This window comes from Anas acuta, chromosome 4 (genome assembly GCF_963932015.1).
Source record: "Anas acuta chromosome 4, bAnaAcu1.1, whole genome shotgun sequence".
Classification (NCBI taxonomy): domain Eukaryota; kingdom Metazoa; phylum Chordata; class Aves; order Anseriformes; family Anatidae; genus Anas; species Anas acuta.
The window spans coordinates 45,327,739-45,349,067 of record NC_088982.1 but is presented as its reverse complement, the minus strand read 5'-3'; the positions used below and the strand labels follow the sequence as shown (position 1 = coordinate 45,349,067).

The 21,329-nt window shown below is 36.1% G+C and overlaps 1 protein-coding gene across 1 annotated transcript; it reads right to left on the bottom strand.

Annotated features, from left to right (window-relative positions):
* Positions 1-403: 403 nt before the first annotated feature.
* Positions 404-19,804, bottom strand: RBM46 (RNA binding motif protein 46). The gene is made up of 5 exons (XM_068681033.1): positions 19,685-19,804; positions 16,963-17,124; positions 13,413-13,880; positions 11,997-12,779; positions 404-1,928 (listed from the first exon to the last, which is right to left on the bottom strand). The coding sequence occupies exons 2-5, from the start codon at positions 17,111-17,113 to the stop codon at positions 1,903-1,905; spliced, it is 1,428 nt and encodes a 475-aa protein (XP_068537134.1). The 5' UTR covers positions 17,114-17,124; positions 19,685-19,804; the 3' UTR covers positions 404-1,902.
* Between the last annotated feature and the right edge of the window lie 1,525 nt (positions 19,805-21,329).

The following is a 21,329-nucleotide window of genomic DNA, read 5'->3' as shown; positions in this document are numbered from 1 at the left end:
CTAAAGCTGCCAGGCACCACTACTTTGATCTTAGTTCCGCCCTACCTTATCAGCATGGTATGGTATTATTCTACCTCAGATACTGACTTCTGTCTTGGTCTCAGGGACCACTCACTTTAAACACAAAGTTAAGCAAGCCCCCTCTTCTTTCCTCTCAACAGAATTTCTGAGGAAATTTTAGGAGTTTAACAGCTTTTCAGAGTGACAGAAGCTCCTAAGCAAACACGCTTTTAAAAAGGGTGTTTTCATTTTCTTTTTTCACTTAGACTTGTGTGTTCAACAAAGCATCTGAACTGGAGCCTTTGGCCAAAGTTTGCTACTGGAGAAAGCAAAGCAAACCTTACAAAATATGTTTACAAAGGTACTATATGTAAATTTCTAATATTTAAGTAAACACACATAATACTAACAGAATAAATTTAATATCAATGTTCAAATTCAAGTACAGAAGTCAAAAATGATTTCAACATTAAAAATTACAACACTTAAAACACCTACGTAGCTAATATGAAATACAAATAAAATTTAACTACTCTATCAGTATCTAAATTAACACAAAAAATTCAATGTATTGATGCAACATGGTCAACTAAAATATGTAACGTCAATATTTGACTGCATTAAGAAAAAATATTCAACTTTAAATCTCTCCATTGCATTGTTTTCTGTCTACATAATATTCTTTTTTTGACAAGCTTTTCAAACAAAACAGCTTACAACCAATACTTGTATAAGTCAGGCCGTTAGACTCTTAACATAAGCTACTTGGCCCATTCCTTGACCAGGAACTGAAACTACATACCAAGTTTAAAAAGGAGGTTGATCCACTGTATTTGTTTCAGGAATAAAAGGAAAAAAAAAAAATTGTCATTCAATAAATAAGGCACTTTACTGAGAAATGCTCAATAGTTAACACTACAGGAGTAAAGATAGCTCACTCAAAATGAATTACATATACCCGATTTAAAAACTTAAGAACTATTTTCCATTTAATGCTAAGAGATTTTTTTGAAGCAGCATATGGCCTGATTAGAGTGAGCAAGCTGCTGTTCAACGTGACAACCACAGGCAAATAGAACTGCTGGTTACAAGGAATAACCTAGGTACAAGTAAGGCTTCCATGAACTCACAAAAACGTATGTATACTTGTTACGGTCTCTCTCCTAGGACATGTATCTTATCTACAGTTCACTAAGCTGCAATTTTTGTGTCACACTTTTTTCTTTCGCCAATTTTTGTCTCAAGAATTATCTGAAGTGTTGAACCTGTGTTATGACTATAGCAATATACCTTACGTAGCCTGACAGTATGTTGACGTAAGGCCCTTCAAAATACCACTCCATCACTGACATAATGCTATTCCAGAAGCAAAAGTTTTATTGGACGTGTTCTTCCTATAAAATTTGGCATTAAGTTACAGAAACAAGTCTTTTGAGTATCGCATTTGCATTTCATATTTGAGCTCCAACTGGAATACTGGGAATTATGTTTATGTATTAAAAGGCAGGGTTGCCAGGTGTTTTTTTTTAAGTGTTTACTTCAGATTTATTACTTACAACTGAAACTAAAAAGATATTCTGCATGTAACTCACAATACAAGCACCGAATTATTTCAACACTAAAGATAAGCTACTGTTGTATAAACTATTACAGGTAATAAAAATCTTTTAAACAAGTTCTCTCTTCAAAACAAATTTAACTAAAACGATTTAACATTCAATTGCACTAATCTTCAAAAATCAAAAGTTAAAAAAATGTACTTTGAAAAATAATTCATCACGAAACGTGTAATCTGAATTTCCAGTAATTGTGCATTAGTGTGGTGTTCTTTTTCCTTCGATGGCAAGATCCAGTGTAACAAATTTCGAACTTTCAACTGCTCAACTTGTTCTTCAGGGCAATTCAAGCAGAGTACGGTGCACAGTTGGCTGCAGGAAAAAGGAATAAAAAAAGGAAAAAAAGTTGGGGGAGAGAAGAGAAGACAACTTCTCATTTCAGCAACCATACTGCATTACCTATTCAAACATGAAATAAGGAATTTAGGATAATGGTGTAATGAAAGCATTCAGTGTCTTATCCCAATGCTGCATTCCCTTTCTTCTGCACCCCTAATATTAACTCAAATACTTAAGGAAAGTATTTAACCATACTACTTTACCTCCACTGAGAACAAATTTTTAGTGAAAAAAACTTAAATAGAACAATGATCTAATAAGCATAAATTGTCTCAATTTCTTACATATAACGCTATCATAGCAGTAGTCTTTCATATTAATGCTTTAGGTCAAAGTGAGCATTAACGATGGAGTACCGTGTTCTGCCAGCCCTACTTCATAAATAAACTGTCTTCAGCATAATCAGCAACTGACTAGAAAAGCCCAATAAATTTACTCTTATTTTGAAGTTACTGACTCTACTGATGTCAGTCAAATTATTTCATGCATAAACATAGACCAACCTTGTTCTATCTTTCTGACTTGTTTTTCTCCAAGTTCTCCTACACAGGCCTTGATTTACAAGCTTATGGTCCCTGTCTGTAAGCAGCAGGACAGAAAAATAACAATCTTTAGGACAAATCCTGTGTGACTCAGATTAGAAGCTCCCAGCAATGAAGCTAACACGGAGCATGGATTTAACTTTATTTTCAAACTCCCTTATAAGCTTTTAAAAAGCTACCTCACGACACTCAGAGAAAATGGTAATCCCCATCTTAAAATGGGTGAAGCCTCAGCAATGACAGCCATTGACACATTAAATTCATCCACAGAGACACACACCAAAAAAAGAGAACATTTACCATCGTGGCATATCATGCAGAAAGTTAAAAATAATGTTATTTTTATTTTCTTCAAAAGAGAGGAGGAACACAGACTTTTTTTTACATGAAACTGGCTCCCCAGAGAAATAGCCCCTATTATAAGTGTAGTAACAACTCTGGTTCTTAACACAAATCTAAACCTTATCTGGAAATGCAACTGATTCAGAGATCAGTTTAAAGTCATTCTAGGAATTAAAACCCTAACTTCTGCGCTGTACTATCCAAGTGAACATCAGACTGGCTGATCCATCAGCAGGTCTATAACAGTCTCCTTTGAAAACAGACACTGGACTAGGTATTTCTAAGAGCCTTGCTGGTCTCAAGGTTATTTCGGTATATGCACACCCCCAACTGCTCTAACTTACAGCCCAAACAGTAGTGCTGAGAATGTTTTTGATGGAAAGAAAACTGCAGCAAGTAATCTTGGGATGTTTGCTCATTCCTACTCTCTCACTGGTGCTTTTAGGGACACAAAAAGCATATGGTTGCTTCAGGATTGTTACAAAAACAATTGTGTAAGCCATCTGATAAATATTTGAGATTTAAATTAATACTGTAAAAGGAACATTCTATACTACATTATAAAAATCACAAACAAAAAATACCAACCACCACTTATGATTGTATTTGATAAAGCCAGTAAGTTACATGTATGTATTTTTTAAGCATCTTACCTTTTGTACTCAGCTGTTAATTGTTCGAACAGCAATAAAGGTAATTTTTATAACACAAACCAAGGCAATGTCAAAGTAAAGAAAATGCTTATAATGAAATAGTAGAGAAAAAAAAAATCAACTGTGACACGTTTAAGTTAAATGTCCCAAATCCATGACAGAAGTCTACCAATACAACTGTTCAAAAAACCAGATGCTGAGTATACTCTTGAACTAGTTTACGTAAGTTTTATCCTTCGTTTGTGAATTGCTACCGCATGCAATAGTTAAAAAGCTTAAACAAGTGAATCTGCAATAAGATATGAAACTCAATCCACTCACTTCAGAATGCATGCAGTAAACAATACCACATGGTGAACTGGAACTAAACTGCTACTTATATGCTCTAATTAGCCACTAAAATGCTTTTCCTTGATTCACAGATGTAGTAGTATCTTTACTTTTCTAGTGCCTCTAAATGCTTTCTTCTACCTGAAAATTAACTTCTTAAAGTGTGTCACAGTGCGATGTCACATGGAATAGCAGGTGCAGGGGAACAAAGGATATTTTATTGTTGAATACACTTATAAAATCTGGCAGATCCCTAAAACTGAGAAAATTTTAATGAAACTTCTTCCCCTTAACTCCCAAGTCAGATTCAGCAGGGAGAAACCTCCCAGGACCCAGCCTCTTGCTGCAGAGAGTATTATCTTAAGGACTAGAAAGAGATTCTACCATCTTCCAATGTGCTGCATAGGTCTACATGTGCTGATGGAGTTTCCCTGAATGAAATTTTAAATTGTAAATTCAGGAGACCATTTGCATCAGCACTGGAAGAATCATACACAGCACTGACATTTTGTAACACAGAAACCTTGACACTATATGAACCAAATTGTTAATATCCAGATGGATAGTAGCAAAGCTTACTTAATTGTTATAGGACAGTATAGGATTTATAGTTCCCTCACCAGATTTGTGAAGAAATTTGATTTTTAGGAATGTCTAATCAAGAAAAAAAAAGTCATTAACTGCTGTGTAGCCATGCAACAGCCCTTCATAAACCCTGCAACACAGAACTAAGGAGAAGCAGCTTGGACAAAGTCTAAAAGAAGTCTAAAAGAAATCAAGACACAAAACATTTGTGTCTTGTTCCATAAAGACATCAAAACTGTAACTCTGTCTCTTCTAACGAGAGAAATAACATGTGATGTCCAGTACATTTTTAATAGAGCAGTTTGCTGAAGTCTCATTTTTTGTTTCCCATTACTATATAGGGAATATCATAGAATGAGTCACAGACCAGCTCGGGTTGGAAGGGACCTTAGAGATCATATAGTTCCAACCCCCCTGCCATGGGCAGGAATGTACTCTGCTGGAAATTAAGAGGATTTTTTTTATTATTATTCTTAAACCTCTTTAAGGAAAGCAAAACTTAAACAAAAAAAAATAAAGGAGTTCTCTGGTAAATATAAAGGAGTTACTTCAAGTTGAGGGACTATATTAACTTCAGTCAAGAACCATGTTTTCTGACTCCTGGTAATCTAATAATAATTTATTCTGCACAGTGTTCCACTGAAATCAGATGGGCTACCTAGGAAATATTGAACATTAGCAAAAAAAAAAATATTGTTTCTTTTCTAAATGCTTTAGAATCCTGGCAGAGCTAGTTTTGAATCGAGTACTTTATTTCTTACACTAAGTGGTCAGGGAGTTGGACTCTACGTTTGTAGGTTCCTTCCAACTGACTATGCTAAGTTCTCATTTTCTGTAGAACATATGAAGTCTTCCATTTTAAATGTTAACTATTTATAAGAAAAACAAAACAGAAATAGTAATTTATTTTGCAGATAAACAGTACAAATAAAACTTTAGTTTCCAGATGTTTTGTCTATCTTTGTGTTTTACAAGACATCTGATGTTTTGTTATCAAGAAAGGCAATGCTATTCTTTTTAAACTTGCTTAAATAAATGAAGAAGGTCTTCACTTGGACCAAATATAGTTCAAGTATTTTTTCATCTAAATTTAGTTTCAGCTGGGGGAGAAGGAGAGGAGAGAGCTGTTTACTCTTTATTCTGATCTTACTAAAAAAAGCTTTAGCTAAATAACAATATAGACTCTTGCATTTTTGTAAACTAGAATTTGCCAAACATCTGAATTTACAATTCAGGTTCTCTCTCTCCGAAATACAGCAGTAAAAACAACACTGATCTTTAAAGAGGCTATCACAACATTCTAAGACTAACAAGATTTTACTTAGTGATGTTATTTCCACAAAATAAAATAAAATAAAATAAAAAAATTGGGGACTATGTAAAACAGAGTCCTGCTATAATATGAATTTAGTACAAGACTATGAAAGCTTTTACTCCTAACAGAAGGAAACTGAAGGGACTATCCTCAGCCTCCAAAATAGATCATGAAAATGAGTAAGATGGGAGAGGAAGATCTACAACTACAGGGACCTTTCTGAATCTCCACCACTTCCAGATAGGAACATGACTACAGCATATGCAGGAAACCAAACACTGGATGTGTTGTTTGTTTTTTTTTTGTTTGTTTGTTTGTAATAAATAAATAGAAAATTGATAGCCAGTTACTAACCAAACAGAGAAGTCACTAGTAAACACAATGGACCTCAGTGCTACAGTTACATCAGAAAAGCTTTTCAGAACTCTTAGATATTAAAGCACCTGTATGTTTACTAACTATAGGGGTCACAGCTACCTAACTCTGTATTTATACCTGCATGCACTATTACAATTGACTCCATTTAGTATGTCCATTCTAAAATAAATGCGTATCCATGCAATTACATTCACCAAACAGAAACTAGTATTTCACAAGAAAATGTAGTGTATATGAATTTGAGTATAATTTAACAAGCAATTATATCCAAATAAATTTCTTATACAAGAAATTAATGAACACAATTAAAATAAAGTCAGTTTAATGTGTAATCTAACAAACAAATCAAAATTTCCTTATACCAGTAGAGTTCCACCAGCAGTAAGTAAAGCCAGAAATCATTCTGAGAAGAACGTTCTGCTTTTTCAGGCCTCAGATGATTACATTTACTGAAGAAAGGGAGGTAGAAATTATCCTGCAACTCAAATTGACACAACTTCAGGTTCTCCTTTACCTGTACTTCAACGTCATCTGGATGAGCCGAATTGATTCCAGAACCTACAAAGCTGTATTAATGATGCAAGGTACCTGACAGATAAATAACACCTCTCAACAGACTTTTTAGTTTCAATTCGGCTCTGCACTATGTCACTGCTGGTCTTGGAGCAACTTCTGCATTAATTAATGCAGCTATATAGTCTCAAAATTGGAGCTGCCTCGTGTCTAGTTAGCCTGAAGGACAGAGTCCAAAAAGGCAGGAGTTGGAAGCGTTACCAACCATGTTTTTCTACATGGGCACCACACCTGACAGCAAAGCATAACTTGAGAACACCAAGGTGTCATGCAACTTCTAGAGACAAACCCACACTAAAACGATGTTCAAAATAACAGAGAAAGTAACCATTTCTTCTACAGGGCGTAGAGTTTTCTTTCTATTCTGTGTCTTCCCTCTTATCCCTCCCAACCTGAACTGTAAACTGTCACCTTCTTCTGGAACTTCAACATGCAGCCTGGCTCCATATCCCAAAAATGAACACCTAGATATATAGTTTCCATATATTTAAATAAATCATGAACAGAACAAGGAATTAAAAAACTCCAGGCTTATCTAGTAACATTAAAATATAGCTTATTTGTCTCTCACTGAAATCGTGTCTGTCTTCTGAGAACCATTTTCAAAATATTCAGGTGACACCAAGTGGTAAGTTGTTGTACTGCTATCTATTCAGAACTACTGTATACAGCAACAAGTACTGTTGATACAGAAATACCTGTTTTTAATAATAGAGCGCTTTATACTAGATACAGGAGATTAGTAAAGATGTCATTACTGTGTGAATATCCTAATTTTATATATCTCGCTTATTGTGTTGATAAAAAAAACTGCTCTAACATTAAAAAATAACTTTCTACTTGTAGTATAACATTTAGATAAAAATACACTATTTGCAATGACCAACAGAAAAATACTGAAGTTACATAATCAGTATTTTATGATTTTTACAATATTTTTTTTCTCTAAAAACCTTTATTCCTGCACTTTCAGTTCTCCTTTTTCTTCTCTTGACTATATACAAAGTACACCCAAAATGTTCATGAAAAACAGACTGAGTATTCTCCAAACTTTACCAGGTGCATAACATAGTTGGTAAAAAAAAAAAAACAACAACAAAAAAACTTGTTTTGACATTCAACTTAAGTTGATCAAAATGTGAATGTTTACATAAAAAGAACTGTTTGTGTAAAAATGTGATCTTAGAGATCTTAGATCACCAGATGATCTCAAACAATAATACACCAAATTCAGAGGAACAGAGACCTTTCTGAATCTACAAGGTCCTTCTACATACCCCAAGACATACACATGGTAACAGAGAAATATCAATAAATCCTCTTTTCTCATGGAGATTACCTATACTCTATGTGCAGCACTGCAGCATCATGAAAACTGTTTTCTGAAAACTGAGAAGTGCAGCTTTACTTTGGTTGCCCCTCGCTATTCTGCATTATGTAGCAACACCAGTAGTATATGCCTTTTTTTTTCCTCCTGTATTCTAGCAGGTTTCCAGGGATGGTATACCTACCCCATACCAGCCTTGAGGTGTTGACCAACCACAAGCTGCTGTTTTGCTTTTGTACTTACTGCTACTGTACAGAGCTAAGATGTTGACAGTATTTCTGACACCATGTAACCTCAGAGATGTCACCTGGGGAATGGGGCTGCACACCTCAAAAAGGAAAGAGTTGCAGTAAGCTGTTAAAACACTATCTACTCTGCAGAACATCCACAGCTTTCTTTAAAAAGCTCAGTGCCCGTCTACGCACAAAAAATAAATATATCCAAAGTAAGTCCAATTCATCTCCTTATCAACAAAAGAAATAATAAGATGCATCTTGTTGAAATTTTGTCTACCTTTGCAAGAAATAGGACTAGCTAAGAGTGTCTTCTTCGGCTTTAAGAATTAAGAAACTTTGTCAAATCACATATTTTTGCTTTAAGAAGCAATGTGTGAGGAGTTAGAAAACAAAACTTAATACATCTTGAAGTGTACCAAGTAAACCAAAACAAGACGTAAGGAAAAAATGATTAGGGGAAGCCTGCCTTTACCAACAGTTTGTCTATCAACACCAAACGAAGTATATAGCTGCAAAGTTTGTGACTGCTCAGCACAAATGATAGCATAAGGAACCTGAAATTCAATCCTTTTGCATAAAGGTCAGAAAGACAGTCTTCAACTTAATGCACCCTTCAAACCTTAATGAAAGTCATTATGGGGGAAAAAAAAAAAAAAAAAAAAAAAAGACAAAACCTTGACTCTGCCTTTCAAACACACAAAAAAAGACAACTACTAAAACAGCAAACAAAATAATTACAGATATTCTCTTAACTTTTACAGTCACAATTCCTTTTTTCTTCCTAAAATAAGGCAAAAATTATGTTCTGCTGTTACCTCTTAAACCTTCTGGAAAACTCATACTCTTGCCCCACTGTTTGGATAGTCTCTGGACTTCAGCATGGCACACATTACTAGGAAGACGACTTTTTCATTCTGGTTTCTAACAGCTTTTCTCCATGTATTCTATTTTCAAATTCTCTCAGAGCAGCCCTTTCTCGTTCACCTTAATCTGCTTACATGACTTTTAAAAGAAACAAACTATAAACATTACAGAAAATTAAGCAGGCAACACCTTTATGTTCCTGTAAGAAAATTACTTACCAGCTGGAATTATTCTGGGTCATCTTTGCATACTCGTATTTATAGCAAGTTGCTTCCAAGATGAAGTACACAGAGACTTTTCTCAAAATCATTGCTACTTACAAGCACACATACCCATGCAGCATCATTGAACATGTCAGACCATATGACAGACACTTCACTGAGTAAGAGGGATCTTCTGTCCCATCCAGCAACAGGTATTTCTTTCAACAGAGTATATTAACTTAGAATAAAAACTTCTGTAGATTAGATGGGGGGAAATACAGAAAAACAAAACACTATTTCTACAGTCCTTAAAGCTATGTTTTGGTATTACAACAATGTGAAACACCAAACAGAGGTTTTTAAATCAACATGAAAAAGGTGTGTCTTTCAGAAGTCAGTTACACTTGCTCTGAAAGAAGGCTGTGCATGCTCTGTGCTGAACCAAATCCTCAGAGAAGAGGATGCACAGAGACAACAGAAGAATAAAGAACATTCAGAGTTCAAAGATAACAAGACAGCATTACTAGTACCAGGCCATTAGGTGGCTTTTAAAAATCCAAACCTGGGATTTGGGAATTCTGGTAAAAACTCACACCACTTGCAGTACACATAGAACCCTGAAATGTTACAAAGCTTTAAAATACTGTTAGTTTAAATTCACTTTAAAACATTTTCCCTTATAGAGCTTACAACTATAATTGAAGATAAAAAGCTCAACACACACTTCATTATTTTTTTTTTTTTAAACTTGTTGCATTCTGGATTTGGTAACAGCTGTGGATAGGCATTCTCAGTTTAAAGTTCTCTCTTATACTCCTCTGAGAAAGAAATCATCAAAACAATTTCGAGCGCACCTTTTTATAATGGTAGCTTTAAGCCACAAAATGGGCAGATATGCACGGCCAGATATGCAGGGAAACAAAGCACAGAATGGAGAATGCTGTCTTGAAGCATTTCTTAGGAACAGAAGTGTCATTAACACAGAAGCACACTTAACCTTGTGGTTATCATTTTTTCCCCTGAAAATTTAGGGTTACTGGACCAAAATTATTAAGTGAAGCCATTATAATAAACTCTTCTTCATCTAATCTCATTTATCCTCCCTTCATATCTAAAAAAGAATCAAACCAAAAAATTATAACCAGCAGCAGAAGATACTTTGAGAAGAGAACGCAGCAAGCCATACATAATTTGACTTCTTTTTTTTTTTTGAAACTATTATTCACGTGGATGCATTGCTGAGTGCTGCATGCATGCACAGCTAATCAGAAATGACTATTTGCTGCATTGTACAATCTTACCATGCCACTATCTAGAGCTGCACGATCCAGCATCACCAAGCCCAATGCCTCAGACACTGCCTGTAAGGAATTTTGTGCCTTTCAACGTGCAAGTTCAGCCCCAGGAGACTGACATTCTAACACATGCTTTTCCTAAAACCAGAAAGTGAGAAAAACACTGTGGTCTCTTTAATACACTGAAATAAAAGTAACGGAAGTACAAACTGCCCGAAATTCCTAGATATTAGATATGACTTGTAGATAATGTGCCTATGGCCACTCCAAAACCCAAACTATGCCTTAGCCCAAACAACTCTTGCTTTGCCCCTCTTTTAAATGGTAATAAAAGCTAACTATAAGTCTTTTACATAGAATAGGACAATAAACTAGTTTGTGTTAGCTGAACAGCCTATTATCTCCAATATAATTCTTCACAGAAAGAAAGGAAGCCTCTGGCTCTAGAAATAACTAGAAATATTTTTTAATGACAGAAAAATATTCATGTTGCTGCACAAAAGTCTAGCAAGAATTAATTTCACAATACAGCACCTACAGATCTAGGCATGCTGAAAGAAAGCATGGTACTGATACACAAGAATATTACTCAGCAGATCAGAGAAGTCAAGTGACGGTTCATAATACCTGCAAACCTATAAAGGTCAGTCCTATCTCATCTTGAAATACACCAGGATGAAAAAGGAAGGGAAGAGAAAGTACAACTGCTGATAAGAGTAGATGGAATAAATTACACAACGTTTCATCTGGAAATACAATTTTTTAAAGCATATGGTATGTCTGTGTAACAGCCTTCAAATCCATTTACCAAAGGGCTGAAATTCTGATTTCATTTTGAATGTTTTATCAGCTGAGGGCTGCTACAATTACTAATGAAATGACATGACACTATAAATCAGTTCTGTGTTTTGGATGCTACAGCACAGTATTACAGAACTGAAAAATACTGGACAGGAACCAGATGTCAAACATTACATTTTATATTATTTTCGTATTTTGACTTCAAACAGAAGGAGGGATAATGGACTGTCAGAATTGCAGTAATTTGCTTTCTCAGTTACAAGAAGAACGGGTATCATAGGTTTTTATAATATTAGAACTTCTACTTTCTAGCAGCCACATTCTAATTTTAAGAAATAAATACACACGAAGATGCTAAACTTTGAAAGAATTAAGAATAACTGCATCTCAGTTTTCTCCCTTTTTTGGTTTAGAAAAAATAATTAAAAAGCACGTTTCACTTCAAGAACACTCCAATGATACCATTATAGTGCTGAAAATGTCTATAGAGAGCAATGAAAAAAAAAGAGCTTTCCAAAACTATACACAAAGAACAATGTTGAAGTTAACTTTTTTAGCTTTGTTTCTTAAGAACCATTTAAAAGCATTTATGCTTACCTAGATGCAGAAGTGTCAACTGTGCTGCCAATTCCTTCGCATCTTCTAATGTTGTACAGAGTTTGTCTGGCATGAAGTAACTCTGGGAACCATATGCAATACTAGGAACAAGTACCTTGTACACCAGAAGTATTTTCCCATCCTGACTCGTGGTTGAATACAGGTAGTATTCTGGTGGTACCCAGTTATTTTTATAGCAAAAATAATCCAGATGCATTACTGCAGAACTGAAGTGACTAGATTTTAAGGAATACATACTAATTGGAGTAAGCTTTGTTCCTGGAAGAAATGGGTATGTACACCTTTCAACTTCAGGGGGGCTTGGACTGTGCTGACCATTAAGACGAACTGAAAGGTTTGCTTGTTTCCATGCAGATTTTTGATGACCATCCTCTTTGCTGGGAAACCCTAAGAGACTTTCAGAAGAGGGACTTATCTGATCATTAAAATGTTGCTTCCAAGTACTTTCTTTGTTAATTGGCTTTGCCAGTGTTACCTCAATACTAGCTCCATCAATGCACCTCCCATTCATTACAGACATGGCAGCAACTGCATCCTCTCGGTTGAAAAAATGAACAAAAGCATAGTCTCTCAGCTTCTTCACACGTTCAACTACTCCTGGCTTGAACTTGTTGAATTCAGCTTTAATCGTGTCTTCTGTAGTAGAGAGCATTAAATTTCTTACATACAACACTTTGACTCTCTGCATTGTTTCTTCATCAACTTCTTTCTCTGGGTCTGCCCAATCTACTTGAATAGTATGACCCCAGAGCTGGAACGTTCCTACAGCAAAGAAGCATTACATCAATAAGAAAGGTGCAAAGGAAAACAAAGCCATTCTTATAGATTACCTCTATAAAAAGCAAACAAACATGATGCACACCACCAGAAACAGACGGTTCTGTTGTCTGCCACTTAAGCAAAATTTGTAAAATGTTACTACCTGAAATAATTAAAGAAAATAATCAAAACAAATGATTCTCTACTAAAGTATTAAAGACATGCTTTCAACCATCTTTAAAATATGAAATATCAGTAACTTCATTCATACCCCTCAATGAAAACAAGGGACACAATTTGAGCTCAGCTTTGAAAGAATTCCCGTGCAGGGACTAGTACATGCAAATGAAGACTTGATGCTTGCCCAAGCAAATATCTATCTTGTAAATTGCAGTAACTTGTGTTAATAAAACGCTTCTTTTTGTTCTTGGAACTGCTTAAAATTTCACTTATTTTAAAAAATGATTCATAAACAAAAATTGTTTTAGCTGAAAAGCACTACTACAGTTTTGTAACTCTCAAAGTACAATAAATCAAAGAGAAAAGAGATTACTATTCCCCCCCCCCCAAAAAAAAGAAAAAAAGAGTTACATATTCTGCCACCCCAGAATTTGATTTAATTAAAAAGAGGTTTACCTGGGATTAGCCTCCTTCTAGCCATTGCAGCTGCTCTGTGAGACTCATATTCTACGAAAGCAAAGCCACGATTTTTAGTTTTGTCAGTGGCATTTGGATAAACGATGACATCCACCACTCCTTCTGTAACTTTTTTCATTTCATTCAGTATTTCTTGTTTTTTCTTTTCTTTTGGAATAGCTCCAATAAATAGTCTGCAGTTGTCCAAGCTGACGCAGACACCAATAAACTTCCCTGGACGAATTTCGTAGTTGTTAAGAATCTTGATGGCTAGCTGGGCTTCCTCTTTAGCAGTGTACATTACAAAAGCATAGCCTCGATTCTCACCACTGAATTCCATCATCAGCCTAAACTCGTAGATCTTCCCAGCTCTCTCGAAAATAGGAACCAATTCATCTTCATACATATCACGAGGAATCTTACCCACAAAAACTTCACATCCACGAGGTGGTGGAGGACCTTCCCAACCTTAAAATAAATTGTCCAACAGAAACCTTAGTACAAATGCCAGACAGGCACACCTCCACAACACAATCTGGGGTTGGGAGTTACTTATTTACTATCAGTCTCTGTTTAAAACTGGTATATTCTCATCTTAAGTATTTATGTTTAAATACAAACTGTACACATAGGGCAATAGTCCTTTCTTTCCTTTTTTTTCCTGTTTTTCTAAATTCTTTTTCCATTTCTTTCACTTGAATTTGGATGGCAAGCCACCGAAACTAAGATTACCTAAAACACTGACAAGCTTGTTGTCAGTCTACATTTCAATCATTTTTTGCCCCTTAAAATTATGTGTTACTTATTAGTACAATTGATATGAGGTAACTCAATTGCTAGAGAAAGAACATGTTATACTTTATACATTTAACATTTTACAATTTTAAACATTTCATCACACTTCTTGCCCACATTTTAAGAAGCTTTCGGAAGTCCCCAGAGCTTTTTGTCCCTCCTCAACACCACTCAAAAGGTCCAATATCTTGGTTTCACAATCTCCGTTCATCCACTAAAACAAGAAATCCCTAAGGATGGTAGAATATGAAACCATCCTTTTTTTCAGTACCCAAGAACACTGAGTATTTTTCCTCCCAAAATGGATCAGTTTTCACATGCTTGAATTGGATGCTAAGGGGCGAAAAAAAGTAAAATCCACAAAACAGATCCATGCATCTTGTCCTTATGCCAAGCACACTGATATATAATAAAGACTGTATCTCTGCCATACATGCCGCGTTCATACATGTTCAACAGATAATGTAAAAAATGAGTATACGCTTTTAAAAATACGGAGTAATGGTCCGTAATGATGTCATTTATTTTCCAAAAATCTGTATTTAAAAAAAAAAAAAAAGTGGCTCATTTTTATTTTTTTAAGTTAGGCAAATAAATTAGAAAAGAGTTTCAAATCAGACATATCATTCAATGATAACTAGTATATTTTTGAAGGCTTTGACAAGAAAGATTCTCTACAGAAGAGAAAGCGAGGGGTACAAAACTGTTAGAAAAAAAATTGGTAACTAAGTATGAGTATGAAATGACAAAGCATAAGGAAGCAAAGGAAAAATATGACAGTTATCAAGTTACAACAAGAAAAATAATTAAATGTTTCACTTTGGCTTGAATTTCATGATCACCTAAATATGATTTATTCTGTAATTAACTTACATTTTTTCCCTCACATACATATCACCAAAGGGCAAGTAATTTACTCCTGAATTTGATTTTTTTTTTTTTTTAAATAGAACCACTAGGAAATTTTTGCTTTCTTGCAGATTAAGTTTATAAACTGTACACTAATTACACACATAAGTATATTATGTTTGCAGCAATCTAAGCAGAGGAACAAACAAAGGAATTAAAATTGTTTTGTTTTTTCAAAAACACTTTTCTGATAAACTTTCTTCAAGTGGCAAAAGTGACAAGAACCTTGCTACTGACAGTGAAGGTGACGAAAAATTAAAAATAATTAATGAATCAGGTTTTATGGTTCATTTTGAGCCAGATCAACTGCTTGCTCTGGATAATACGACAGCCAAACAAACAGCATGGTAACAGAAAAACGAAGCTATGTCTCCTTCAACAACAACACAAGCTTATATGAACTACGTCATAAACAATCAAAATTCACAAAAAAATTGCAAATAGTAATTGTAGTTTCTCAGAAACCATCTCAAACATCCAGGTCTCATTTGTCCTAGAAAAATGTTCGTAGTTATTTAGGGCAACTTCCAGCCTAAGCAAATAAGAAAATACATGAAGACTTGAAGTAGACAAATAATGAATGTCAGTGAACAGATCTATCGAAAATACCTTGTCCAACAGATCTAATTTCAGAAAAGATTAACAAAGTCCATTAATAAACATACTTTTTGCCAAAGGAATACACCTAATATTCTGTAACATTCTAATTAAAATTGTAATTTTACATTACACAATGTTTTCATTATGAAAATATGTATTTATATATTAGCATAGAAGCAGGCTGAATTCTCAGAAAGCAGTCAGCAAAGCCCTGCAGTTCTGTATTCAGGGTCATTTTCAAAAGAATTTCATTCGGCCCTCTTCTTCTATTTTACCAATGCTGATAAAAGTGGGCTGGTAATTTTAGTCAGGAAAAGCTTCCAAACAGCAATCATTTTGATACAGCTGTCTGTTAAACTGCATGTAGGAATGAGCAGTAGAGCTCAGGCTTACAAACATGACTTAAAGCCATGGGATCACAGGTCACTAGGGAGAATGATCCAAAACAGCAGCACGAAGAATCTACCATCTTTCTGCTTGTGTAAATGCATAATCTGTCTCAAAAAGAAGAGTTACAGCCGCAACTTAAGGCAAAATTATTATATATAGGTAACTGACAGTATTGTTAGAGAGAATGGCAGGTACTAAATGTCTTATCAGGAAAACTCAGAAAAACTATTTCAGACTAGAAAAAAAGCCTGAATTCAGCATGAGAGATGTTACCCATTTTAACAAGCTAAGGGTAGAGTAGACAAACCCATCTTCCACGGCTCTCAAAATCAAAGCCAGATACTTTTCTGAAAATGCATTTTTGGGGAAAAAAAAGTCATCAGGCTCGACACAGCAGCAACGAAGGAGAATGTAAACACCCAAGAAGTTGAAACTACATGATTTAGAAACCATCTCTTTTCTTAAAACGTTCTCAAGAACAACGAGAATAAAAAACACAGTGACGTTTTGGTAAAAGAAAACAAAACCATGTGTTCAAACTCTTGAATACAAGAACAATGAAAAAAATGTAATTAAGAAAGACACCTAGTGAACTATTCCTCCTTCTGTACTTAAGTTTCTTCACTCAAAATGAAAACAACAAAAATCATTCTTTTGGGTTTTATCCATTTATTTCATAAGCTTTCAGCACTTCCAGCACAAAATATTAGTTTCACACATCCCCATAATCATGCCAGTTACATGACCTTGCAATGTCTTTAAACAAAAACACTCTTCATGAGTTCTACTCAAAACTAAGGGTATTGCTATTCTTAAACAAAAACCTCAACTTTGTGATCTCAAATGAAATGCTTACCTGGTGGAGGACCACCAAATTTTCTTTGCCCATTTTCTTGAACCATGCTGTATCCAGTCTTCTCCATCAGAGCCAGTAAGGCAGCCTCATTCTGAGTACTACTTCTGGTTTTGCCACATCCATTTGTTGCAGCTGTATTTTCCTCATGCATATCTGCAATAGCTTCAACAGAATATCACAGATACTTCAGGGCAGGTAAGTCTAAGCTGTTGTCTGTATACAGAAACTACCAAAGCACGGAAAAACACAACTCATGCTACATTTGGCTATTTAATGTGACTTTATTTAGCATAAGACTGCAATCCTACATGCAATTACTACCATCTACATACTTGTTTTCAAAACATTGTTCCGTAGCTGTAATAATCTTCAACTTGAAGCAGCAATTTTATATTCTGTGTGTTGTTGTTTTTTTTTTTTATACAAATAGTATCACAACTATTTTCTAAGTATGCTGTCCTTCAAGTTACAATAATGAATTCTTTCATAAAGCTTGTTATCACAGTTGTATAGAGACCTAAACGCTACTCAAAGGGACAAATTCCTCTCTCTTATTACTCTATTTTATGGAAGTACCAATGATTTTAAAACTGGATTTGAGTCCAAAAAAAAGACTTCAGAAATGCACTAAGTCCATGTCTAATTAACGTAAAGAATTCGAAGAATTCAGGAACAAAAATAATTTAATTAAAACCAATATATAATAAAACTTGGCAGAACTGTCAGTCAAAACTAAGAAGCTGAGATAATTCCACCCCAGGGTCCTTATTTTCATGCCTTTATCCATTTTCACATCAAAACTGAAAAAGGTTTATCAATATCAAGCTTTTATCAAAAGACTTGTTGCTGCCATGACCACTATTTCCCAGCGTGCCAAGATATCCTACAACAGCTTTAAGTTTCTGTTATCTAGGTCACAGGAAACTAATCACACCCAGAAAACCACACAGTAATTAAGAACTTTACTAGTCACACTACTCACAAAGTCTGACTTCAAAGTCAGATTTTTTCACTGACTTTCTCTCCTTGCCCTGTTTTTTTCCCAAGATTTTCTGCTGTAAGGTCCACAATACTTAGCCAAGCTATCTTCTTCAACACTTCAATCCCTGGTCCAAGTGGCCTGTCCACGTGGCATGTCCCTCATTCTCCAAAAGACACGCAGCCAAAAAAAAAAAAAATCACCATGAGAAACATCAACTACAACTGTTTATTCTTTAATGCCCTTTATATTTTCACCTTGCTTTGTCTTCAATAAATTGAAGCTTCACTAAGTAACATCCTGAAGAATTCAAGAATTCTCTACTCCACCCCCACCATGAAAAACAGCTAATACCAGGCTTGATTTCACAAAAAACGTCTCGTCAAAACTCAGTTATCTGCTGAACAATTAAGTTCCCTTCATTGGACCTAGTTAAGACCTTCACTAGTGAAGTATATGGAAAGCAGAGAATAAAGGGAACTAAACCACAGAGAGTAAGCATTCATGTGCCTGTCTCTTTGTTGGACTTCCCATCACTCAAGGTCCCAAGAAACAAATTACCTCAAGTGCTGCACCAAACTTGAACTAATTCCATTGCTGCATTAAATTGATCGATGCTGCCGAAAAGGAAGGAAGAAGGATCCCAAAGCAGCTATAATTGCATCCATTTTCTACAGTCTGAAGCAGAAGTCACCTTGTCCTCTTCATCTTGTTACTCTTGGTTGTTTTTTTTTTGTACAAACTAAACTTCAATGAACTTTTACTTCTAGCTTCATTACCCAAATAAGCACCATTATCTATACAGCTTATTTTTCACACAACAGCCGTCCCATCCAGGTAACTTCCTACTGCTACCAGAAACAAGAACTACTGAAAATAAAGCCATACATACAAATAGGTAGCGTAGCAAAACTTATCCCACCCACCCTTTCACATAGAAGGGTTTTCAGATGATTGCTTGTCACGCTGACCAAGTTCTTACCTCCATACTAAAGACATTAACCAGCCCCATGGTTGTTAGAAGTCTTACTGTTCTTCACTTAGATATTCCACTAAAACCACTACAGTTCCTCAATCTAAAGTAAGTCTGTGTATGTTTATAAAGGTTTTTCAGAAGATTTATGCCATAACTACTTGTGGCTAGACTGGTTTTAATGATTAAGCCCCTTCCACCGCCACATTTAATGCACATTATACCGTGATATTACTGTTCTGTGTTTGCATTATTTTGCCCAACAGCTTAGCCCCTTTAACCAAGCTTTGAATCACAGCCCTGTTCTTGAGTCATGACCCTGTTCTTTGGTGCAGTCTTTCCACAACAGCTGACGCTTTAACAGCCTATACACGTTCCTTAATTAGAACACTGACAGAATAAACACAACTCCTTTCTTTCCATCCCAGAAAAAGAAAGGTTTTGTGTATATAATTATACAGAATTTAGCTTATAGATTTATAGCAGTATTGAGTAATAATGTAAGTTGTGTACATAATGACATACGGTCTAGTTTATGTAAATCTGTGGTAGTAATATCGATTTTTCTTTTCTATCAACCAGGTATTCATTCTGGGACAGGAACCTATGTAAGCAACCATTCTGGAAAGATAACGTTCACGCAATGCCCAACACAAAACAGTAATTTAAAAAAAAAAAAATCCCCTAAAACTTGACTTCAAAACCTTGAGCTTTGGACGCGTCCAGCAGCCCGCAAAACACCCCGCCCGTCTCCTCAGGGCGCCATTTACCCGAGCGGGACGCCCTCAGGCCGGCTCCGCCGTCTGTCCGCCCCTCACAACACCGCTGCCAGGCAGAGCTGACACCGCCGCCACAGCTTTCCCTCTCCCTGCCCCGGCTCAGCCAATCAGCAGCCGGCTGAGGTGGGCGCGGGAGTGATTGACAGCAGGCGCTGGCCAGTCAGAGTGAGCCAGAGGGCAGAGGGGCGGGGCACGCGAGCTCTTTTAAAATGGCGGCCGTTGCGGGCCGTTAGGGCGCGTGGCGGCTGACGGGAGCGTTGGGGCGCGAGGTGGGGCCGCCATGAGGGGGGAGCGGCGGCGGCCCCCTCAGGGCCCCTCCTGAGGGACGCGCAGGGGCTGCTGCCGCCCCTCGGACCCGCCTCTGTCCCTCCTTTAGGAAGGAGGAGCCCTTGTTGGGCTCAGAGGCAGCTTTTTTGTCTTTTTGGCTTGTAACTGTTCTTGGAAGGCCTGTCTAGGATAAGCTGTGGTGTAAGCATGTGCTTACTGTTGTGCTGGTTCCGGTTGGCCAATGTAATGCTTCAGTGAAATAAACCTGTTTTCAATTCCTGCTGTTGTAGTTCAGTTTTTACCCAGGCCTAATAACATAATTACTAGTTCCATAACAAAAATAGGCCCTTCTCAAAGCAGTTGGGCTCTGAAGGCCTTGTGGTTTTAGCACTGCTTCAGAGCCCATGTCAAAGCTCCTCAGAAGCACTGGAGGCAACAGAGCTTTGGTGGGCACACATCAAGTGCCCAGCTGTCAATAAAAACTATGGGATTAGCCTGGAAGTTCTTTAATCTGTTGCTATCCAAGTGTTGTAGCCGATTTTCCATATCTAGCAAACTGAAGACTCACTGACAAGAAACATGGAGCAGAGACTTCCTTCCTTACACACCTTGCCTAAGCTATAAATACAAAACTGGTTTTGAATATACCAGAGAATCCCAAGAAATTTAGCTTAAGGACACGCAAATTAATCTTTATTACAAATATGGCCCAGAGTTTTTAGCAGTCTACTTTTTAATATATACTATCATAAAATTGTATTTTAATAGAGCATATTAAATATCTACCTATTTGAGTTTCTTTTTTAAAAAAGAAAAAGCTTATCTTTTTATCGATAATGGCATGATACACTCACCGTGTGTTTTACAAGTGATATGACACCATTTAAAATTCCTGAACGGCCAAAAATGCTATTGCCTTCAAGATTAAATGCCACCACCTTTTTCGTTCAGGTGCCTGCTGGTTTTTTGACTGTGTCTAACTCAGCTGTGAAACCTCTAATAGGAATGAATTAGAGGTATATTACAATAAATAAAGTTTTGTGTGTTTTGTCTGTAACTCAGTGCCCTTGTTACCTTGGAGACTCCTCATTTTGTGGCAGAAAACCACATGTGTTTCATTTGTTATTGCTAGTGGAAAGAATTGAAAGAACATGAACAACAACTTCTAAGTGAAAAACCTCTTCAGCATTTTCTTTGAATTTCACAAATTTGACATCTCACTGGGCAGGTGACCATGCACAACCATTTCTGAGGTACAACTTACAGTTTGCTGATGAGCAGCTGCTCAGCAAGGAATTTTAACCCGTTCCAGTAATTCAACAGCAGCAGATCTTAAGGAAACACACAACTTTGCTATCAGGTCTTCCTC

What these genes read in the sequence shown, in the direction of transcription:
- RBM46 (XM_068681033.1), bottom strand. Translation starts at nt 17,113, where the DNA reads ATGCATGAGGAAAATACAGCTGCAACAAATGGATGTGGCAAAACCAGA. An exon ending in TAGAAGGAGGCTAATCCCAG is followed by an intron (nt 12,780 to 13,412) that starts GTAAACCTCTTT and finishes TCTTTGCTGTAG; the next exon opens with GAACGTTCCAGCTCTGGGGT. An exon ending in GTTGACACTTCTGCATCTAG is followed by an intron (nt 1,929 to 11,996) that starts GTAAGCATAAAT and finishes TTTTTCCTGCAG; the next exon opens with CCAACTGTGCACCGTACTCT.